Raw genomic sequence first — 18,514 nt, 5'->3', positions numbered from 1 at the left:
GAGTGCGCAACACGGCCAAACAAAGCCGGATACGCCAAGTCGGTGTCGCTGGTCCGGTCTTCCTTATGTCGCTATGGATGCCGCTACGCACGCGGCCTTTGCTGCGCCTCGCGCCCCGCCCTCTCTTGTATCCCAGACCGCGCCCACTCAGACTCTACTCGTCGCTCCCACAGCCCCCCGCCGAACCCGCTCCGAAGAACCCGCTCGGTGTCCGCGTCTGGAAAAAAGTCAAGCATGAGGCTCAGCACTACTGGCACGGATCCAAGCTCCTCGTCTCCGAAGTCGTCATCTCTGGCAGGCTCCAGTGGAAAATCCTTCATGGCGACACCCTCACCCGTCGCGAGCGCCGCCAACTCAAGCGCACAACCCAGGACCTCCTCCGCCTCGTCCCCTTTGCCATCCTCATCATCATTCCCTTTATGGAGCTTCTCATTCCCGTCATCGTCAAGGTCTTTCCCAACTTTCTCCCCTCTACTTTCGAGGACAAGTTTTCTGCCCAAGAAAAGCAAAGGAAGCTCCTTCGCGTTCGCCTCGACATGGCCAAGTTTTTACAAGAGACCTTGCGCGAGTCTGGTCTGCGGGCCAACTCCCATATAGTAGGCAGTGAACAATTCAAAGAGTTCTTCCGAAAGGTCAGAACAACTGGCGAAGCACCTTCTCCCCAGGATGTCACCAATGTGGCCAAGCTCTTTGACGACGACCTCACTCTCGACAACCTCTCTCGTCCTCAACTCGTCTCCATGTCTAGATACATGGGCCTCAACGCCTTTGGTACCGACAACTTCCTCCGAGGCACCATCCGCTCCCGCCTCGTTACCCTTCGTCGCGATGATCAGCTCATCGACTCGGAAACCGTTGATGATCTTTCTGTATCCGAACTTCAGGCTGCATGCCAGAGTCGCGGCATCCGTACCAGCGGCGTTTCTCCCGCTCGCCTACGCGAGGAACTCACCTCTTGGATCAACCTACACCTCCATCACCGCGTATCCGGTGTCCTCCTCGTTCTAGGTCGTGCCTTTCAATTCGATAGAAAGTTTGGAGAGGATGAGGATGGCAACACTGCGATCATCAAGAGCCTGGAAATGGTCTTGTGTGGCCTTCCAGACAACTTGCTTAATGAGGCCGAGTTGGAAGTAGACGACAACGCGACTTACAAGCAGAAGCTGGATGTATTGCAGCAGCAGCAAGAGCTCATCGAGGATGAACTGGAACAGGAACAAAAGGAAGAGGATGCCAGACGCGCTGCTCGTGAAGCTTCGGAAATGGAAGCGAGCACCGCTCAGTCTTTATTGCCTGATTCCGAGGTATGTATACTCTTTTGACTCGATCTTGGCAACTCACATCTCCACATCTAGCTTTTGCCTGAAACTCCTGAACACGACGACAAACACATGACGACGGAGCAGCTCAAAGAACTGGCTGAAGCGTTGTCCATCCTGTCTTCCAAATCATCAGTCCTGAAAGAACGCGACGAACTGCATGCGCTCATGGAAGAAAACCTGCAAGCGGAAGAAGATCCCAAATCGCCATCGGGTGCACTCACGAAGCGTATCCGATCCATGCTCACCAAAATTGATACACAACTGGAAGAATACGATGCCCGCGTTGGTAGCTCATTTCAAATGATTTCTGCCGACGCGCAGGGGAGGATATCTATTGCGGATTTGGAAAAGGCTTTGGACGTTATTAAACATAAACCGGAGGAAGGGGTAGCTCATGCCGTGATCCAGAAATTGGATATAGACAAGGATGGGTTTGTAGAGTTGGAGCATGTGCTCGGTTTGGTAAAGGAGGAAGGACTAGGGACTTTGATTGACGATGAGGCGCAGAGTATTATTGGTCAGGGTAATGAGATCAAGAATTCCAAGCCGCGCAAGGAGGACATTGTTCAGGACCAATAGACTACGCATATCCACTCCGCTAAAGTAGTCAGGTGCTTGTGGGATTGGGGTACTACTAATATTTTTTTGCAAAGTAAATTGATAATTAAAGCAAGGGAAAAATCAGGGGCAACTTTTGGTGGATGATAAAAATTATAATATCGTATGTTTTATTTGAAAAATTTCCGGGTTGTCATCATGTCTGCACCCGTTGCTGTAAAAGTGGTTTAACTTTGCCATCAGAAAGACAGTCTTTCAAAGCAGTGCTGCTTGTATTAGCTGCCGAAATGGGGGGGCTGCTCTTTTCTTGTTGCCGTTGCTGCTGCTGCTGCTGCTCCTCTGCCGACGGTGCTTCGACAAGAACAAACTCCTCATCATCGCTGTCAGGTGTTTCAGCCCAGAAACGACCGGCCTGAAGGGCAAGCACGCCGGTGAGAGCGACACTGCAAATAAGGTTGTTGGATGCGAGATCGAGGGTGCTTTGGCGTAATGTTCGGGGGAAAGGATCTTTCAGGCCATGGGGAGGAAGATTTTCAAAGTGTGTTAGGAGGTCTACGTTATGATTGGATGAGTGTTAGGAAGCGAATAAGGGAAAAAACACACTGGGGAGGACGGCGTAGACATACATCACGGCAGTCATTCCAAAAAGAACTAGAGAGGGATGAGTTTTGTGTGTTTTATGAGATATATGGAGAACGTACAGATACTGCCGCCATCGAACATCAAGTTGCCAGCCTGGCCATCTCCGAAGCTCCAGAGGATGGTGGAGCCTCCGAGGATGACGAGGGCAAAGAGAAGATAGAGGATTTCTCTAGGGCCTTTTGTGACGATGGAATAGTAGGACGCTGCGGTCCAGAGATGCTCGTCTGTGACGGGGGACTTCCAGAGGGTCAGCGAGTCAGCGATCCAATGCGTGAAGAGTGCGCCTGTGAACTAGAGGGTGAGTGGGAGAAGATGGAGAAAAGAAAGATGGTACCGAGGAGAAAAGAGGTGATGCAGACGACGATGCCTGCTCGTGCGCCCATGGGAGACTGCAGTGAAGGGACTGGGTACCGCCACTGCCCGCTTTCCTTTTTCAGCACCCACATGCTTCGCTTCTCCCTCCGCTCTTTCGCAACTTCCTCCTCTCCCAGACCCTGGTTTGTTGACCCCGCCTTTGAGCACCCTCGCACCCCGTCGCCCGCTGCCTCTCAGCCCGTCGCCCCGGTGCCGCACGATGCACCACCGCCAGTGAAACTCGTCCATGAGGCGCTTTCGCGGTCCCCTCATTTGGACTTGACTACTCTTGTGTCTAGGCAGACTGTTGATCCTAGACCTGGGCCTCCATTGCCGCGGAGGGGCCCGCAAGGACGACGACAGCGTGGTGCGACATATGCTGGGGAATCCTCCTTTGAAGTCCCTGGTGGTATTTGGCGTTGGACTGTGATGGCTCAAGTGCGCAAGCTTTCTTGTTCTGGCTCAACAACTTATTTATTGGGTGTATAGGTTAAAGAAGGGACAGAGAACCGAGGCGCTATCGAATCCGTTGTGCGCGTAGTGCGCAAATCGGTAGGTACAAAATAAAATATCCAGTAATTGTATTGAAAAGCATTTCTAGCTCGTGGCCGTGGAACCTCCGGTGCCGCTGGGGCCGAAAAGCAAGCGGCGGATGGAAAATGGATGGGCGATGGTGGATGGGGGAGACTTTGTGGTGCACATACTCAGTCGAGAGGCACGGGCAAAGTATTTTGCGCAGGACCGCTTTACAGTCTGGTGACGTCATGAATGACCTGTACCATATAAAAAACTGGAACACTTGTCGTTCTCTCTTCATCCTCATCTCTATCATGTCCAACAAACAGCTTCCCAAGAGTGATCTTGTGCGTCGCTCCCTCTTTCCTCCAAGCGCGACCCTGGACCGACAATTAACAGGAAAACCCTTTGTTTGATCGTTTTGCCTCCAACGCCGCCCCGCAGCGTTCGCATGCCAAGTTGCCTCAGTCTGAACACACCAAAGACGAGGCAGGTGTTTGCGAGGCCTATGCTGGCATTATCGAGTCCAGCGACATTGACCCCTTGCACCACGAGCTGGCCAAAGGTATCATATCATTATCGTGATAAATAATCTCGAGACTACACGCTTGCTTTCCTCAGATGACCGCTTGAGCAAAACCAAAACCAGCGGCGCGCGTACCTAGTTGAATGGCAGTTGACTTGTATTTGTACGATATTCCACGTGCTGGGAAAATAAAGTGATAGTGTGACCTGACTGACTTGCCCATACACCACCATGACAAGCAAAGCTGGCGGCCTCTACGGCGGCATCCAGTTTGTTGGGAAACCCGCCCTCGCGCCCTCGTCCTCTGAGCCCCCTCCCCCGCCCAAACCAGTCCAGCCAGATGCCCCGCCTAGAACCCAATCGCAAGCACCGGCAGCACCTACAGGACCGACGGCGCCTGCCGCCAAACCCTCAGCTGGTATCTCTTCATCTGTCTACCATAACTCCCGTGAACCTGTTAACCGAAACATCTCTCTCGTGCTTTCCGTCCCCCTCTATGCACCTTGGAATCTGGAATAGGATGGTCCGCGGCACTCGCTTTTGCACCCGTCAGACGTCCAACCACAAAGTTCAAGCCCTCTGCTCCACGCATTCCCGCCGGGGCTTCTGTCATATCAACTTCAGCATCCAAATCCAACGTCACTGATGTATCATCCACCGCCACACTCTCTTCAACTGCAGTGGTCTTTGCGCCTCCGATACTGAATGATCAAAAGACCGAGGACCCCCCTACCCCCGCAACTCAGGGATGGGGGAAAAAAGTAAAGCCTCCAAGCATGGTGCTGGATGAAGACGTCAATGGCTTCCGAACCTCACAGCCTAAGAAGAGACACGCCGGGAAAGGGAAGAGAAATAAGGTGCGTTTCCTGATCGCTAGTTGCTGTGGCAATCCTTTACCAATGAACATCTAGAACAAAATTGCACCTGCCGTTCCCGTGTGGGATCCACAAGAACAGTATGATCCCTTGCGTCCCAACGATTACAATGAGTACAAGGTATGGAAACAGAAGGACAGAATTGATCGGCGTGAGAGAATGGCTGAAGAACGGAGGATGGAAGAAAGGAAACGTATGAGAAGGGGAGGAGCTTACTATTCCGATAGCGATTATACACATTCTGAAGATGAGGAAAGGCCCCGTAAAGCGGGTAAGTATGCATTTTTATCCTCTTCGAATTTTCATTCAAACTGTATCACTAGGCCGTTACGGGGAAACTTATGACCGTTGGACCCGGAAAGACGATGAAAGGGAGAAAAGTCAACGCGCAGACGATCAGTCAATCGCCATGGCTGTAGATCGTGAACTTACCGGTGATGAAGCCTACCAGCGTCGTCTTGCTTTGTCAAAGGGCGTTCGTCCAGCTTCTCCGCCTGAGAACAACCTGCCAGGACAACCTCAAGATGAAGACAGTACTGTACCGGATCCCGCTCACGATTCCCAATCACCAGGAACAGGAGAAGAAGCCTACTTACGCCGGTTGGCCATGTCCACAATGCACCGTGTACAACCGCCACTCCAGGCTCCCTCACCACCATCACAGCTAAGGGTAGTGACACCGCCTCCACTCTCGTTCAATCCCTTCGCGCCACCGTCCGTCCCGCCTCCACCTCCTGGAGATGTACCAGGTGCGATACCTGCAGGTGATATTGATGCCAAAAAAAAAGCGGCTGCAGCTATCGCGGCCAAGCTTGGGGCTCTTGCCGCGCTCGCACCCCAACCGCCAGCAGAATCCGATGAAATGCCCCCAGTAGAAGAGAAAGGGTGAGAAAAGCTGATGCGTTTTTTGGAACGCGAAATAATTCTTTTGTTTACAGACGTCGGGATCCGCATAGTTTTGCCCAACGAATGATGGCCAAATGGGGTCATAAGGAAGGCCAAGGCCTAGGTGCGGACGGCTCAGGAATTGTCAAAGCGCTGGTTGTCGAACAATCGGGGTCTTCCGGATCCCAGGGTGGCAAGGGCAAGAACAAGAACAAGAATCGGCAGTTCAGCTCATCTACATCAAACGGAGGGCAGAATTCCTCTGTCAAGATGGGCAAGATTATCAACAAGAATGAGGATCTAAAGGGTAAAGAGGACCGAGAAAGGTTTGGCGAGCCAGGCAGAGTTGTGGTGTTAACGAACATGGTTGGACCCGAGGACGTCGATGATGATGATTTGAGGGAGGACATTGGTTCGTGATCTTTCATCCTCCCCCCTCAAACCCGCATTCTTAATGTCTGATCTACAGGTGATGAGTGTTCCAAGCATGGCACGGTTGAACGCGTAGTTGTTCATCTTGTCCAGCCACCCCCTCAAAATCCTGAAGACCTCGTTCGGATATTTGTACTCTTTGCTGGACCCGTCGGCGCGTGGAAGACCGTCCGTGAGCTTGATGGCCGCTATTTTGGTGGTCGAAGTGTGCGAGCGCGTTATTATCCCGAGCAGTTGTTCTTCAAATTTAACTTTGACCATTTTTTGCCGTAATGGTCGTTCTTGGTTTATGTTCGGGATTTTCGTATCTATAAAACTGTTTTGCTTTTTGTCTTATTTGTTTTGTATACGACTACCTCCACACAGAATAATGGATTGTGACATGTATTGACAGCTAGTTGAGAAAGGAATACTCGACACTCCCCTTCCCTCGAAGGGAGTCACCGCATCATGCATGGGACATCCTTTCAATCCTCTGCCTACAAGACAAATTTTGATAGTGACCCAAGGTCCAATATTCAAACCTAGTAGACACGCTTGAAAGGAGGAACAGGCTTGCATTCGTTCTCATCGAGGGTCTTGTCGATGACATTACGGTACTTGAGGACCACATCAGGGGTGCTGATATCAGGTTGGAAGGAAAGTGTGTGTTTCATCCAGGTCGCGTCGTCACGTTCGGGGAAGTCCTCCCGAGCGTGTGCTCCGCGGGACTCCTTGCGAGCAGCAGCGGCAGTGATAGTTTGAATGGCATTTTGTAGAATATTACGGAGTTCCAAAGTTTCCACCAGATCTCTGGATAAAAAGGCTGAGCCTTGAAGGAAAAAAGAAAGCAAGGGACGCTTACGAGTTCCAAATCATGCTCCTATCCTTGATGCCCACTTTTTCAAAGTTGTTGTAGATTTGACGCATCTTGGCAACACCTTCATCAAGAGTCTCCTGAGTCCTGAAGACAGCAGCATCAGTTTGCATGGCCTTTTGCATGTCAAGACGAATCTTGGCGGTGGGCTCAGGACCATCCGATTGTCTGATCTTATCTAAAAACTCGATACTTTCAAGACCGGCCTCTTGAGGAATATCCTTGTGTGGCTTGCCCGGAGTAAGGGTGTCGCGGATGTGATGAGCAGCAGCGCGACCGAATACAACGATATCAAGAAGTGAGTTGGCTCCGAGACGGTTAGCACCATGGACAGAGACGGAAGCAGCCTCGCCAGCAGCATAGAGACCAGGGACGATCTTGTCTTGGCCGTTCTCATCAACGGTGATGACCTCGCCAGTGTACCTGGTGGGGATACCACCCACTGCAGCAATGTTAGCGGTGGTTAGTTACAGCAAGTCAGCACTTACTGTTGTAGTGGACAGTAGGGAGGACAGGAATGGGCTCCTTGGTGACATCGACACCAGAGAAAATAGCGGCCGTTTCAGAAATACCAGGAAGCCTCTCGTGAAGAATGTCGGGAGGCAAATGGCTGAGTTGGAGGTAGATATGGTCTTTCTCGGGACCAACACCACGGCCCTCACGGATTTCAAGTGTCATGGATCGAGAAACAACGTCACGAGATGCAAGATCCTTGGCAGTGGGGGCATATCGCTCCATGAAACGCTCACCCTCAGAGTTGAGAAGATAACCTCCTTCACCGCGCGAACCTTCTGTGATCAAGCAACCAGCACCGTAGATACCGGTTGGGTGGAACTGGACGAATTCCAGATCTTGTAGAGGAAGACCGGCACGTGCAACCATGGCATTACCGTCTCCCGAACATGTGTGAGCACTGGTACAGCTGAAGTACGCACGTCCGTAACCTCCGGTAGCAAGGACAGTTTTGTGACTGCGGAAACGATGAAGTGTACCGTCCTCCATATTCAGAGCAATAACGCCGACACATTCGCCGTCTTGCATAATGAGGTCAAGAGCGAAATATTCAATGAAAAAGTTGGTGTCATGGCGAAGTGATTGGCCATAAAGAGTATGGAGGAGAGCATGACCAGTACGATCGGCAGCAGCAGCGCAGCGATAGGCTTGACCACCCTTGCCAAATTTGAGGGACTGACCACCAAAGGCGCGTTGATAGATCTTGCCCTCCTTGGTCCGTGAAAACGGAACACCATAATGCTCCAGCTGAAACGAAGGGAGTTAATAAGGGGATAGAGGTTGGATAGGCGTAGCGCTTGCCTCGATAACGGTGTTGGGAGCCTCCCGGCACATGTAGTGGATGGCATCCTGGTCACCGAGCCAGTCAGAGCCTTTGACCTGTTAAAAGTCAATAAATACCATCAAAAAAGGTGGACAATGATGCCGATACTCGCAGTATCATACATATGCCATCTCCAGTCGTCTTCTGTCATGTTCTTTGGATATATGTGAGCATTACGAATGGAACGAGGGCGGACAAAGACATACACCAAGCGCAGCATTGATACCCCCCTGCAGAAACTGAGACCAGAGCATAGATTAGGGATAAGCAGGGCGCACCTGGGCAGCGACAGTATGGCTTCTGGTGGGAAAGAGTTTGGTGATACAGGCAGTCTTGAAACCAGCCTCAGCGAGACCAAAGGCAGCCCTCAGGCCGGCACCACCTGCACCACTGGTCGGGAGTGAGCGGGATTGCGGGAGAGAAGAGGAGCGGGGGACTCACACAACGACGGCATCATACTCGTGCTCGATGAGGGGATACTTGCCGGATGACCAGGAGGACTGTGGGGGGTGAGAAGAGGTCGTCGCGGTAGACAACGTGCATACCTGTGTCCTGACGGCTGCTTTTGTGGCGAGGAATGGGCGATGTGCGCGGGAGAGGGCTCTGGAGAGCATTATTCTATTTGGGTCGTGGCAAGCGTGAAGCGTGTCTAGCCGATCTTTCCCGTGTGTATTAGTATTTACTGTCTACGCCTGTCACTCCCAGCGGGTCCTCGTCCCCCTTCCGCTCTCCCACCCATCTCAGCCGCGTCGACGTCGGCGGTGGAGGTCGCGGCAACGAACTCGATGGTAGTGCTGGCGACTCTGAAAAACTCGACCGCGTGTAATTCCACGGCGCAAGTGTAGGCCCTCCGCTCTTCGTGTCCGACTGCGACATCCATGTCCCTCCTTCCATCCGCGAACGATGTCCCGTCGCCTTGGGTCGCGTGTCTACCACGGGCAATGGTGCTGGGAGCGAGACTGCCTTTGGCCCAGCCGGAACCCATTCCTCCTGTCGGTGAGCCTTTGCCTTTCTTCGCGACACTTCCTCCTCCCCAAACAGTCGGTCGTCCTCCAGTGCCTTGCCATCGCTGATCAACACGTCGCGTATATACGCCAGCGATTCGATGGCTTCCCGTTTCTCTTTCTTCAATCGCTCCTCGTCCCTGGTGCCCTCTTCGTCCTGTAAAAGTACATCTACTATCCACCCTAGCGAATCCCCGATCTGCTTATCACGAGCCCGTAGTCGTACTATATCTCGTTCCATTTCAAACCGCGTCTTTGGCTCCCACGGCGGTCGTTCCTGCGGTGGTCTTTCATTTTCCAGCGGAAGCGATACCTCGCTCTGGTGCGCTGGCCTTACCAGCGACGCCGCCAAGTCAGGAATATTTCGCTGGTCGCTCGTTGTCATTGCACTAGACCTTGCCTCGTTGTCACTCAACTCACCTTGAGCTCAGTAACCGCATTCATCAACGTCTTGTTGATCCCCAGTGATTCTCCTCGTTCCATCAGCCCCCGAGCAAATGTCTCTAAATTCACAGATGACGATGAGGAAAGACGAGCATGCCCTGGTCCCTGTCCCGGAGCGGGACCCATTAACTGCTGATTCGGATGTCCTCGTCTGGGACGCGTTGGGCTCGGAACAGATGCTGGAACCTCCACTGGTATATCCAGGATAGTCCGATTCTCGAGTACAATCGTTGCGCCTGTCGAAGTATTGGGTGCCATCTGGAGCGCAAGCGCTTGTCGAAGTAGGAGAACCGCGTGAGGCATGTCATGCACATTCGGTGGCGTAGGGTATCTCAACAGTAATGTTAATTGTCCGCTGTAATCAGCGGGAATTACTGTATCTAATTTAGTTCAGATTCTCTCGCAATCAGAACATGCTTACAGTCATTTCGTATCCGGATCAACATAGCGACGCAAACCCACTGAGCAAGGTCAAACGTTGGGTCACAAGCAAATAAGCCATCCCATAATCGCAGTGCATCCGGCATGGTCAGCTCTCGAGTGAAAAGCAGCCTTAACCATCGACTGTGAGGCTAGTCAGTGTTCTAAATATGATGGCCCAAAGATACCACGTACATTCCATAAATCTGTGGTTCCAACCCCGTTGCTTGAATCGACTTGAATAGCTGAGGATCCGTAGCCCGAAGCATAGTCCCTTGTATTGTATTGCAAGCTTGAACGATCGGTGTGATATAAGGCCTCATTCCCCCTTCTCCTACATCCAGTCGCACATGCGCATTCAAGGGTGAATCTTTCGGTACTGAAGTGCTCGTTCTTGGTGGTGAATCAGATCTGGGCTCTTGCCATTCATACCACCTGGAGACGCCCCGCATGATAACCTCAAACAACGCCCATGCATCCGCAGCGACCCAGGTAGATGAACAAAGTTCTTTCAATGTAGCATCGGCTATATTATTGACGCCTTGTTCCTCTATGATAGCGTCGTGGGCTACAGCGTGGTACAGGGGAGCAAGGAGCTCGTGCATGCCTATATTCGAGGTTTTAGCGGCCAGGTCTTTCGCACGAAAAAATAATAATACCTTGTCGATACCCTATTGAAGGGTGTTGAACAGAATACAAATACAAGATATTAGTTAGCTGTAATTGTACTTCCGGCCGTCGAAAGTATTTGATATCCGGAAATCTTAGACCTCATCCATTAAGTCGACCGCCGAAGGATGAAAGACGAGGGGTACCTACGTGCGTTCAACATCTTGTAGAATTGTTTTTCGTAAATCCACCGATGCGAACCATGCATTCCACGGATTCTATGGCACCTGTCAATAAGAACGAGACCATACTAGTAATGTATAGTGCATACCTCGTTATGCAAACTCAACGGGTTGTTGAACTCCAAACTCGACGTTGAATGTCTCTGTCCCCTTGCACTTCGACGGGAATCGGATTGAAGGATAATGGGCGAAGATGTCCCGGGTGTTGTCGTATCTGGCAAGACCACATTGGTATCATAACTTCCATCTGGTGCTTTCATCTTCTCCATTAACAAGCTCTTGTATGCTTCCCTCGTTCTTCGCATAACCTCCACTAACGCATCTGCGCGTACCGGTGATGACTCTAAAGGCTCATGTGCCAAAAGGAATATCTGCAAAGAAAAAGAAGTTGCATTTCTGGTATATTAGCAATGTGAAGGAACGAACCTTCCACGCAATGCTTCTTCCCGCAATTCCAATGCAACCATTAGACGGTATAGGTGAAGGGAATAGTTTATCGCCCAACGCGGCATCCTTGATCTTTGCCAACGTCGTCCCTTTGTTAAAGAAATGATCGAATGCCCTTCTGTAAAACACATGCCCGCTCAGCTAATGGCTGAATGTGTGCGGAATACTGACTTGAGTTCATTCAACGTCGCTCCTTCACTCATATCGTCCATGAGATGCTGGGGAGTTTGACTTGAGAAGAGGGTAAAATGGTAATCAAACACCCAGAGTGGGCGCCCATTCCAATTGATCGAGTATTACTTATGGTAGCCAGATCATCTACAATTTTAAATAGTCCGAATATAGTACATGATAATATATTACAAGCACACGAGAGAATAAAAACACTAGAAATATACTCTCAACGCATGGCTCATGGGTGCTTCGTTCGGGCAATAGGGACATTTTACACGACTATAGAACCAGATTAGAACAAAAGTGCGGCATGAGGTTCTAGCACAGCTTACCCTCCAGCCTTGCTCAGTTTATGCAAACTGTCCTTGGAGATGACATGCCCACAAACCATCATCATAGGTGGATTTTGGTCTGTTGCTTGTTCCTTCGACACTGGGCAAGCAAAGATCGAGTGGTACCTGTTCTCCGGAGGCAACGGTATCTCAATCTATTTCAGCAGCGTCAGCATCGGATACAGAACAGACAGAAAACATGCACTTACCGGCAACTCGTCTTTCTGACTCCACTCACTCTTCCTCTCTCGCATAACCTTCCTTCCCTTCTCAATCCTTGCCAAAGCTCCTCCTCCACCAAGGTCGACAACCACTCTTAATGGCACCTGTCGACTCATCCCAAGGCTGGCGCAATATTCCCGCGCGAAAAGAGGCTCCAAGTCGAAATGCAATTTAGGTGATGCTAGATCTGCGTAGGATGATACTTGAAGCTTCGCTAGCGGAAGGAAAGCGACGCAGGCCATGAGGCGTAACATTTCCTGCTCATGATCCTTGAAAAATGGTTGGAGATAAGTCCGCGCATAATGGACAGCAGGAATTGGATCAGGCGGATGAGTAGACAGTAGTAGTCGAATGTATTGGGACCGGTGAAGGAAGAATTCTAGAGGTGATGACCGGGAAGTCAGGAAATCACGGTGTTTCTTGGCCCAACTGAAACACTATGTCAGAAGAAAGGTGTTATCGAGATATTATGCAACACACACGTAAGAGCGGGGCCAATGTCCTGAGACCTAACGAACTTAAGAATTCGATGTAGCTCTTCAAATTGATCGCGCGTTTCTTGGGGAATGTCTATGCCAGATTCCTATACGAAATGTTGCAGAGTTATAGTGGTGAAACCTCATTTGATTGCTTGCCTCTAGAAAAGTCTCCGCAGCCTCGAACTGTCCAGTCCCCAAAAAATGGAGTGCGATTGTTCGCTCGAGCGCAGCAACGGAATCCTCTGAATCAAACAAATTTGAATAGGAAGGTAAAGGCGTTGGGAACCTCTATTGTCCGATTCATCAGAAAGACCGCACATACTGTTCTTATATTTTGCATACCTTATCCAACGTTTTGCCAAAGCGAGAAGTAGCAGAGTAGACCTCTTTCTGTCTTTCATCTATTTCCTTCTTCTTGGTCTCCATCTCCTGCGTCAGCGTGACGAACTGCTCGGGGCTGATATCGCTGCCAGCCTGGACTTGCTCCTTGGCACGCTGCAGGCTCTGCAAGAGATCATCCAAGGCATTTGATATAGAAGGGCCTTTCCCTTTCACTGTGGCAACTTTCTCGAGTTTCGCGAGTTCTTTGAGGGGTAAATCCATGAGCTGAGTGGAAGTACAAAGTGGAAGGCAAGTACTTACCGGCAACTGCCGCCGCACTTGCAAGCCCCCCGACCCTTTCCTTTTCCCCAAACATGCCGCGCTTCTTGCTCGGCGACGAACAAGGTCAAATCAAGTCACTGACTTATGGTATCGAAAAGGACCCAAACTACCGGCTGACAACACTATCTCGTCGTGTTAAAGATGGAAAAAAATCATCTATTCAGAGATTGACATCCGTCGAAGTTGGGGGCTCAAAAACTGTGCGTTTGATTCCGTCGTCCATCTCTTTTTAATGAGCTTACGAAAGGACGATAAGAGTAGGTGCTTGCAGCCTACTCTGATGGCAATCTAGCGCTTTCAAATCTCCAAGACGAGGAAAAGCTCGATATCACCAAAGAATGGAAGGAGCCTCGCTTCAAGAAGGACAGCGCGTTTATCGGTCTTGCCAGTAACTTAAAGTAAGCCAACCAGTCTCTTTATTTACTCAGACTTATACCACTCAGTAAGATCTATTCCTGCACCTCCAATGGCGCTCTCCAAATCACATCCACCCAAGATATCCTATCCAACACATCACCATCTTTCCAACGGTTGTCTCTACCTACCCGCCTCCACGATTGGAAGCTCTCTCCAAATGGATCTACTTTTGCATACGGAGGCGACGAAGTCGACGTTTCTGTATGGGACACTGAGGTTGCTTTTCAAACGCAAGCTGAAGACCCGAATAACTCTTCAGTAACTTATAAAAAACGGAAACGAAAAGATGATCTTTTCCCTGGTGAGGTATGGCGAGCAAAAAATGTGTGTTTTCCTCTGCTCTTCCTCAAGCATCGTCTAATGAAAGGCAGGTAGCAAATGATTCTCTTGGACTTCGGCAGCCAGTCCGCATCACTTCGATAGACTACCTTTCTACCGGCTCTTCTGGCCACCATATTGTTACTGGTACTCAACTGGGCGATATTCGCAGGTACGATACGAGAGCAGCACGTCGACCTATTACAGATTGGAAGGGTGTTGGAAAAGTTGGCGGAATTCAGGTCGTGAAGAAAGGTTTACATGCACAGTGAGCAATGTCTAAAATTGTCACCGGCATTTTCGACTAACCAGCTCACCTGCAGTGAACTTTTTGCCTCTGATTGTGGAACAAATCTATTCTCAATAGACCTCCGGAATGGCCGTACTATCTGTGCATACAAAGGTTAGAGCATTCTTTGATCTCGAAAACACATGAAACCGACTATTTTCCAGGACTTTCAGGGGCGGTAACCTCAATTGCCCCTTCATCCGGTATTATGGCTTCGACGGCAAACGACCGTTACGCCCGCATTCACTCAACCTTCCCTCCACCAGCGAGAGAAGGTCAAAATATAGACCGCAAAGGTGAAGTTTCTGAGAAAATTTACGTTGCCAGCATGCCAACGGTGGTCATATGGGATTACACCTTTGATGATGCATCGAAGGATGGCGCTTTGCCTTCTGAGGAAGATGACGACGTTTGGAATGATCTTGAGGAAGTTGGTGATAGCGATGCAGAAACAGGGAGAGGTAAAAAGCGCCGTTCCTGAACAACGAAGATAAACTATCATAAAAAGTAACATTCATATTTATATTCTTTAATTCTGGTCAATTAATCATTGATTTCCAATGACACTCCTCCACGTGTGTGCTTTTTCAAACCCGTTCATGCCCATTTGGTCTAGATGGAAAAGGGGGGGTCAGTTCATCTCGTGCTGCAAGAATTAATGACTGCTCACAATCTCGTAAAGTTTTCTGGATTTCCTCGCGAGTAGTCATAACAAAGGGCCCATATTGAGATACGGTTTGATCCAATGGTTCGGCGGCAACCTGAATTATCATTAAATGGGTCTCATTATCTGTAAACCAAACAACTTGCCAGCACGAACTCAGCCCCTTCCTCGCCAGCAGTGAGCTTCACGCCCGTCTGACCCTCCTCCGTCGACAAAACAAGGGTATGGAATGTGGGATTAGGCAGGTCGTCTTCACCTACGACGATCGCTCCCTTCCAAACTGAAATCGTCAGTAGGTGACCAAAGGTAGAGAGAAATGACATACTATACATAAAGGAAGTCCAATTCGCGGCTAGGCACATTAAATGAGCTGACGACGAATCCTCAGATCTAGATGACTCACGGATATCTTGGAAAATAGTTCCCTTGCCCTTGAAAATAACATGGAAAAACCAGCATCCGCCCAAAGGTCTTACAGGCGACTCGACTTCATGGCTCTTACCGCTGACTACTCTGATTTGGACGGGGCCATCACGACCAAGGGGATAAGCAACTGGTATTCTATATGTCGTGAGACGGTAGGGTTGAGTTCGAAGCGATTAACAACTTACTGGGATGCGTTAAGCTCCTGGTAGGAAGGGTCCACCATTTTATACTGCAAAATGAATCAGCTCATCGGAAATCATACAACACACTGAATGGCAGGCAACCTTCTTTGGCAAGTCAACCCACAGCTGGAGCCCACGAGGATCTGGTTGCCCTTCGGCGTGGACAGGCATTTCGGCATGAATAATACCCCGACCAGCACACATCCACTGGACACCGCCAGTTTCTTTTTCATGGCTAAGTCGAAGTATAAAGGAAACACTTGCAACAGTAACGTACCGATGGTGCCTTTATGGCCAGCAGAGTCTTCATGTTGAAATTTCCTGTCTAAAGGCGTCAGCAACCATCCCTGGTGATGATTAGAATTCAGACTTCACCCGTCAAGCATATAAGTGACGGTTGCCTGTCCTCTATGAGGATGATCAGGGAAACCCTAGCTTGCGCTTTAGCAAGGCCCGGAATTCATGAGATGAACTAGCGATCATGTTACTCACAGCACCCTTGCTGACATGAAAGTGGTCCAGCATAAGGAAGGGTGTCAGATTCCTGAGCGTCATAGATCCAATGCTTCGACGCACGCGCGCCCCCGCGCCCTGTATTATTCCGATTAATCCTTCGATTTTGACATTGGGAGTATGCATATCCAAACCTCAGGGGTCTCTACAGCCAAAACTTTCTTCACAACAGACCGAGAAACCGAGGAAAACGACATGTGCTTGTTCGGAAATAGAGAGCAAACTTGTTCCTTTTGAGGAAGTAATAAAGACGGAGGGATGCAGATGGTATCCGAGTGAGAGCAAACGGTAGTAGTGATGGCGAAGCAGATTACAAGTTGTCTCCACATTGCTCGTCTTTATAAGGTCATCCGTCGAGACGTGGATGATTAATGCACTCTGTTCATGTTTTTCTAATCAATGGCCAGCATGAAGCGGAAATTTGTTATATCCAGGCAAGACGTGGAAAGAAAATACCCTATATGGATACGGATATGTGAACTTTCTTTCATAAATGCTATGGCGATTGTAACCGTACCTGTACAGTAATGGCGCTCGCATAACTGGGCCAACTTATAAGTAGAACAATCCGCCGCAAAGAGGTTGTCACATGGCCCCGAGCTCGTCATCCTCACTGATGACAAAATCTACCAAACCAGTATTCTGTGGATATGTCAACGCAGATCACTAAGTACTCCATCTCTATCTTCGAGGGGACGACCTTGAATATAAGCGCTTATGGGGAAAGATGGCGCGTCGTGTAATATAAAGATCCTACATTTCCAGAACACGGAAGGATCACCTTCCTATATCGCTGATAGTACCCAACGTCCGCGGTGGGAAACGACGACAAATCAAGATACAGAACTATGTAGTTACGTCGTGTTATATTACAATTTATGCCGGATTTCCTTGTTGGCAATCATCGAGAACCGCTTGAAAGGGGCGCCACTCGAGAACCTTTCTGCCTGAGCTGCAACATCGGGAGGGCCCAAGTTACCTAACTTTGATAAACAAGATATGTATTAAATCTTACCATAACTTTCCCGAAGATTGATAGCGTCAAAGTCGTTTTTATCATTCAGGCCAGCTTTGATCAACGACTTGACTTTGAGAATAGCGGCAGGATCAAGTCCTTGAAGCTCGAATTTTAAGAGATCGCGAACTTCTCGATGGAAAGATTCTACAGATTGCTGTGGGAAGATTTTGCTGGGGCCAGGTTTTGTTTGGACGAGTACTTGGGTTATAAAAGTGGTGAACCTACTTAATAAATCCACATTCCAAAAGTTCTTGAGCTTCTTTTTTCTTTCCCCATATTAACATCTCGTTCGCCTTTGCAACACCCACTGTGCACGGGTAAATTGAGAGCGTTAAGTGGCTCTTCCAAATTCACTCACTCCTGTTAACAAAACTGGCACTGGCGCCGCCCTCGGCGACGATAGCTATAATCACCAAGCGTATAGTTTGCGTTAATGGCCTAACGAAAAGGAAACTGACCAAGGAATGTAAAAGGTGTGGACATCCACACATTTGGCATAGCATAAATGAAGTCAAACTGACCCAGTAATGCTTGACAAGACAAATGTTAGACCCTCTCGCACATAGGTAATCAACTGCAGGCATACCAGCCGCGATTCCTATGATGAGGTGAGCTTATGAGGCAAAATGAGAAGATGCAAATAACAATCTACCCATCACTGGACCGTTCAGCGCGGCCACAAGAACTTTTCGATGTGAATACAACTAATAAAATATCATTGATTTTTCAGTCCAAATTGATTTTGGCAACGACGTACCGCCTTGCTACAGTCAAGTGTTGTGGGCGTAACGTTGTTGAATAGGGCTTTCCGGATATCGCCAACGCCTTCCAATTTCTTTTCCGTATCTCTTACCTGGACGCTCGTTCCTCTGAAACAATATGAGGTTCGCCGCAGGGTTGTTTGCATTGGTAAAGATTACTTACGCGCAGAACCATTTGCCAGTAGCTTGTCATGGTGCCATCATTCAGCTTTACATTCCCGAATAACTTGCGCGTTTTTACCTTGCAGAACTGTGACAATAACATCTTCCCTCTCGTCAATTTCCCTCAATGCCTTTGCGAGGGCGTCGTAGTCTGAATATAGGTTGTGATTACTACTTGCTTACGAATATAGTAAGTGATGGCTTTGTTAACTTACCTTCGGGAAGAAGAGCATTCAAAGTAGCTGGACGGTTGAGCTGGACAGTTGCAATGCCTTCGGAAACCTCGATAGTGATACTCGCCATACCGAACAATCTATGTGGAAGAGTGTTCGAAACAAGACGCATGGAAGCGCTCAGGGAGTTGTGCTATACCAAGAACCGGCTCGGTAATCATTATGATCCGGCGAGAGAATCTTCATTCCTCCT

At 49.4% G+C, this 18,514-nt stretch overlaps 10 protein-coding genes across 10 annotated transcripts; 3 read left to right on the top strand and 7 right to left on the bottom strand.

Moving 5' to 3' along the window:
* Window positions 1-77: 77 nt before the first annotated feature.
* AGABI2DRAFT_216499 (hypothetical protein) lies at window positions 78-1,981 on the top strand (the record flags this gene model as incomplete). The annotated part of the gene is made up of 2 exons (XM_006458114.1): window positions 78-1,304; window positions 1,356-1,981. 2 exons carry the CDS (start codon window positions 78-80, stop codon window positions 1,899-1,901), a joined length of 1,773 nt encoding a protein of 590 aa, XP_006458177.1. The 3' UTR covers window positions 1,902-1,981.
* Window positions 1,982-1,992: 11 nt separating this feature from the next.
* AGABI2DRAFT_133979 (hypothetical protein) lies at window positions 1,993-2,917 on the bottom strand. The gene is made up of 4 exons (XM_006458113.1): window positions 2,857-2,917; window positions 2,582-2,806; window positions 2,484-2,531; window positions 1,993-2,432 (listed from the first exon to the last, which is right to left on the bottom strand). The coding sequence occupies exons 1-4, from the start codon at window positions 2,903-2,905 to the stop codon at window positions 2,077-2,079; spliced, it is 678 nt and encodes a 225-aa protein (XP_006458176.1). The 5' UTR covers window positions 2,906-2,917; the 3' UTR covers window positions 1,993-2,076.
* Window positions 2,918-2,952: 35 nt separating this feature from the next.
* AGABI2DRAFT_190529 (hypothetical protein) lies at window positions 2,953-4,139 on the top strand. Its single transcript, XM_006458112.1, has 5 exons — window positions 2,953-3,314; window positions 3,366-3,428; window positions 3,478-3,739; window positions 3,792-3,957; window positions 4,014-4,139. Exons 1-3 carry the CDS (start codon window positions 2,967-2,969, stop codon window positions 3,634-3,636), a joined length of 570 nt encoding a protein of 189 aa, XP_006458175.1. The 5' UTR covers window positions 2,953-2,966; the 3' UTR covers window positions 3,637-3,739; window positions 3,792-3,957; window positions 4,014-4,139.
* Window positions 4,140-4,143: 4 nt separating this feature from the next.
* On the bottom strand, window positions 4,144-4,887 carry AGABI2DRAFT_133976 (hypothetical protein). The gene is made up of 3 exons (XM_006458111.1): window positions 4,830-4,887; window positions 4,438-4,775; window positions 4,144-4,336 (listed from the first exon to the last, which is right to left on the bottom strand). Exons 2-3 carry the CDS (start codon window positions 4,529-4,531, stop codon window positions 4,173-4,175), a joined length of 258 nt encoding a protein of 85 aa, XP_006458174.1. The 5' UTR covers window positions 4,532-4,775; window positions 4,830-4,887; the 3' UTR covers window positions 4,144-4,172.
* A 262-nt stretch (window positions 4,888-5,149) lies between these two features.
* Window positions 5,150-8,941, bottom strand: SDH1 (succinate dehydrogenase flavo protein subunit precursor). Its single transcript, XM_006458110.1, has 11 exons — window positions 8,848-8,941; window positions 8,744-8,802; window positions 8,581-8,692; window positions 8,509-8,532; window positions 8,415-8,456; window positions 8,281-8,358; window positions 7,455-8,226; window positions 6,955-7,408; window positions 6,148-6,902; window positions 5,732-6,090; window positions 5,150-5,678 (listed from the first exon to the last, which is right to left on the bottom strand). The coding sequence occupies exons 1-9, from the start codon at window positions 8,914-8,916 to the stop codon at window positions 6,635-6,637; spliced, it is 1,878 nt and encodes a 625-aa protein (XP_006458173.1). The 5' UTR covers window positions 8,917-8,941; the 3' UTR covers window positions 5,150-5,678; window positions 5,732-6,090; window positions 6,148-6,634.
* Window positions 8,942-8,951: 10 nt separating this feature from the next.
* On the bottom strand, window positions 8,952-11,304 carry AGABI2DRAFT_199529 (hypothetical protein). Its single transcript, XM_006458109.1, has 7 exons — window positions 11,111-11,304; window positions 10,990-11,057; window positions 10,830-10,933; window positions 10,366-10,777; window positions 10,172-10,314; window positions 9,727-10,124; window positions 8,952-9,673 (listed from the first exon to the last, which is right to left on the bottom strand). The coding sequence occupies exons 1-7, from the start codon at window positions 11,288-11,290 to the stop codon at window positions 8,975-8,977; spliced, it is 2,004 nt and encodes a 667-aa protein (XP_006458172.1). The 5' UTR covers window positions 11,291-11,304; the 3' UTR covers window positions 8,952-8,974.
* A 464-nt stretch (window positions 11,305-11,768) lies between these two features.
* AGABI2DRAFT_216484 (hypothetical protein) lies at window positions 11,769-13,283 on the bottom strand. The gene is made up of 6 exons (XM_006458108.1): window positions 13,018-13,283; window positions 12,832-12,963; window positions 12,679-12,779; window positions 12,163-12,625; window positions 11,975-12,129; window positions 11,769-11,921 (listed from the first exon to the last, which is right to left on the bottom strand). Exons 1-6 carry the CDS (start codon window positions 13,276-13,278, stop codon window positions 11,855-11,857), a joined length of 1,179 nt encoding a protein of 392 aa, XP_006458171.1. The 5' UTR covers window positions 13,279-13,283; the 3' UTR covers window positions 11,769-11,854.
* An 87-nt stretch (window positions 13,284-13,370) lies between these two features.
* Window positions 13,371-14,843, top strand: AGABI2DRAFT_115182 (hypothetical protein; the record flags this gene model as incomplete). Its single annotated transcript, XM_006458107.1, has 6 exons — window positions 13,371-13,538; window positions 13,600-13,736; window positions 13,782-14,079; window positions 14,127-14,341; window positions 14,397-14,476; window positions 14,527-14,843. 6 exons carry the CDS (start codon window positions 13,371-13,373, stop codon window positions 14,841-14,843), a joined length of 1,215 nt encoding a protein of 404 aa, XP_006458170.1.
* A 23-nt stretch (window positions 14,844-14,866) lies between these two features.
* AGABI2DRAFT_133972 (hypothetical protein) lies at window positions 14,867-16,530 on the bottom strand. Its single transcript, XM_006458106.1, has 11 exons — window positions 16,282-16,530; window positions 16,127-16,225; window positions 16,010-16,065; window positions 15,912-15,955; window positions 15,737-15,858; window positions 15,638-15,681; window positions 15,430-15,587; window positions 15,352-15,378; window positions 15,173-15,306; window positions 15,033-15,123; window positions 14,867-14,974 (listed from the first exon to the last, which is right to left on the bottom strand). The coding sequence occupies exons 1-11, from the start codon at window positions 16,342-16,344 to the stop codon at window positions 14,910-14,912; spliced, it is 903 nt and encodes a 300-aa protein (XP_006458169.1). The 5' UTR covers window positions 16,345-16,530; the 3' UTR covers window positions 14,867-14,909.
* Window positions 16,531-16,879: 349 nt separating this feature from the next.
* On the bottom strand, window positions 16,880-18,451 carry AGABI2DRAFT_133971 (hypothetical protein). The gene is made up of 11 exons (XM_006458105.1): window positions 18,304-18,451; window positions 18,168-18,239; window positions 18,090-18,111; window positions 17,923-18,034; window positions 17,818-17,869; window positions 17,752-17,763; window positions 17,624-17,695; window positions 17,524-17,568; window positions 17,391-17,472; window positions 17,163-17,335; window positions 16,880-17,099 (listed from the first exon to the last, which is right to left on the bottom strand). Exons 1-11 carry the CDS (start codon window positions 18,389-18,391, stop codon window positions 17,017-17,019), a joined length of 813 nt encoding a protein of 270 aa, XP_006458168.1. The 5' UTR covers window positions 18,392-18,451; the 3' UTR covers window positions 16,880-17,016.
* Between the last annotated feature and the right edge of the window lie 63 nt (window positions 18,452-18,514).

The sequence above is a fragment of the Agaricus bisporus genome (genome assembly GCF_000300575.1).
Source record: "Agaricus bisporus var. bisporus H97 unplaced genomic scaffold AGABI2scaffold_2, whole genome shotgun sequence".
Taxonomy (NCBI): Eukaryota; Fungi; Basidiomycota; class Agaricomycetes; order Agaricales; family Agaricaceae; genus Agaricus; species Agaricus bisporus.
This window is presented reverse-complemented; position numbering and strand designations above follow the sequence as displayed.

Bases quoted from the DNA above. Each gene is read 5' to 3' on its own strand.
- AGABI2DRAFT_133979 (XM_006458113.1), bottom strand. From the start codon at position 2,905: ATGGGCGCACGAGCAGGCATCGTCGTCTGCATCACCTCTTTTCTCCTC. The intron at 2,532-2,581 runs GTACGTTCTCCA...ATCCCTCTCTAG, and splicing joins GTTCGATGGCGGCAGTATCT to TTCTTTTTGGAATGACTGCC. The intron at 2,433-2,483 runs GTGTGTTTTTTC...ATCATAACGTAG, and splicing joins TGTCTACGCCGTCCTCCCCA to ACCTCCTAACACACTTTGAA.
- AGABI2DRAFT_190529 (XM_006458112.1), top strand. From the start codon at position 2,967: ATGCTTCGCTTCTCCCTCCGCTCTTTCGCAACTTCCTCCTCTCCCAGA. The intron at 3,315-3,365 runs GTGCGCAAGCTT...TTGGGTGTATAG, and splicing joins GTTGGACTGTGATGGCTCAA to GTTAAAGAAGGGACAGAGAA. The intron at 3,429-3,477 runs GTAGGTACAAAA...AAGCATTTCTAG, and splicing joins TGCGCGTAGTGCGCAAATCG to CTCGTGGCCGTGGAACCTCC.
- AGABI2DRAFT_133976 (XM_006458111.1), bottom strand. From the start codon at position 4,531: ATGACAGAAGCCCCGGCGGGAATGCGTGGAGCAGAGGGCTTGAACTTT. The intron at 4,337-4,437 runs CTATTCCAGATT...ATGAAGAGATAC, and splicing joins AGCGAGTGCCGCGGACCATC to CAGCTGAGGGTTTGGCGGCA.
- SDH1 (XM_006458110.1), bottom strand. From the start codon at position 8,916: ATGCTCTCCAGAGCCCTCTCCCGCGCACATCGCCCATTCCTCGCCACA. The intron at 8,359-8,414 runs GCGAGTATCGGC...GACTTTTAACAG, and splicing joins GATGGCATATGTATGATACT to GTCAAAGGCTCTGACTGGCT. The intron at 7,409-7,454 runs GTAAGTGCTGAC...ACATTGCTGCAG, and splicing joins CCCTACTGTCCACTACAACA to TGGGTGGTATCCCCACCAGG.
- AGABI2DRAFT_199529 (XM_006458109.1), bottom strand. From the start codon at position 11,290: ATGGAGAAGATGAAAGCACCAGATGGAAGTTATGATACCAATGTGGTC. The intron at 10,315-10,365 runs GTACGTGGTATC...CTAGCCTCACAG, and splicing joins GAACCACAGATTTATGGAAT to TCGATGGTTAAGGCTGCTTT. The intron at 10,125-10,171 runs GTAAGCATGTTC...AATTAGATACAG, and splicing joins GATCCGGATACGAAATGACT to TAATTCCCGCTGATTACAGC.
- AGABI2DRAFT_216484 (XM_006458108.1), bottom strand. From the start codon at position 13,278: ATGGATTTACCCCTCAAAGAACTCGCGAAACTCGAGAAAGTTGCCACA. The intron at 12,964-13,017 runs GTATGCAAAATA...ATCGGACAATAG, and splicing joins TTGGCAAAACGTTGGATAAG to AGGTTCCCAACGCCTTTACC. The intron at 11,922-11,974 runs GTAAGCTGTGCT...CTGGTTCTATAG, and splicing joins AAACTGAGCAAGGCTGGAGG to TCGTGTAAAATGTCCCTATT.
- AGABI2DRAFT_133972 (XM_006458106.1), bottom strand. From the start codon at position 16,344: ATGTCGTTTTCCTCGGTTTCTCGGTCTGTTGTGAAGAAAGTTTTGGCT. The intron at 15,588-15,637 runs GTAAGTTGTTAA...CACGACATATAG, and splicing joins CAGGAGCTTAACGCATCCCA to AATACCAGTTGCTTATCCCC. The intron at 15,379-15,429 runs GTGAGTCATCTA...TAATGTGCCTAG, and splicing joins AACTATTTTCCAAGATATCC to CCGCGAATTGGACTTCCTTT.
- AGABI2DRAFT_133971 (XM_006458105.1), bottom strand. From the start codon at position 18,391: ATGGCGAGTATCACTATCGAGGTTTCCGAAGGCATTGCAACTGTCCAG. The intron at 17,569-17,623 runs GTCAGTTTCCTT...TGGTGATTATAG, and splicing joins CACACCTTTTACATTCCTTG to CTATCGTCGCCGAGGGCGGC. The intron at 17,336-17,390 runs GTAGGTTCACCA...ACCTGGCCCCAG, and splicing joins TTGGAATGTGGATTTATTAA to CAAAATCTTCCCACAGCAAT.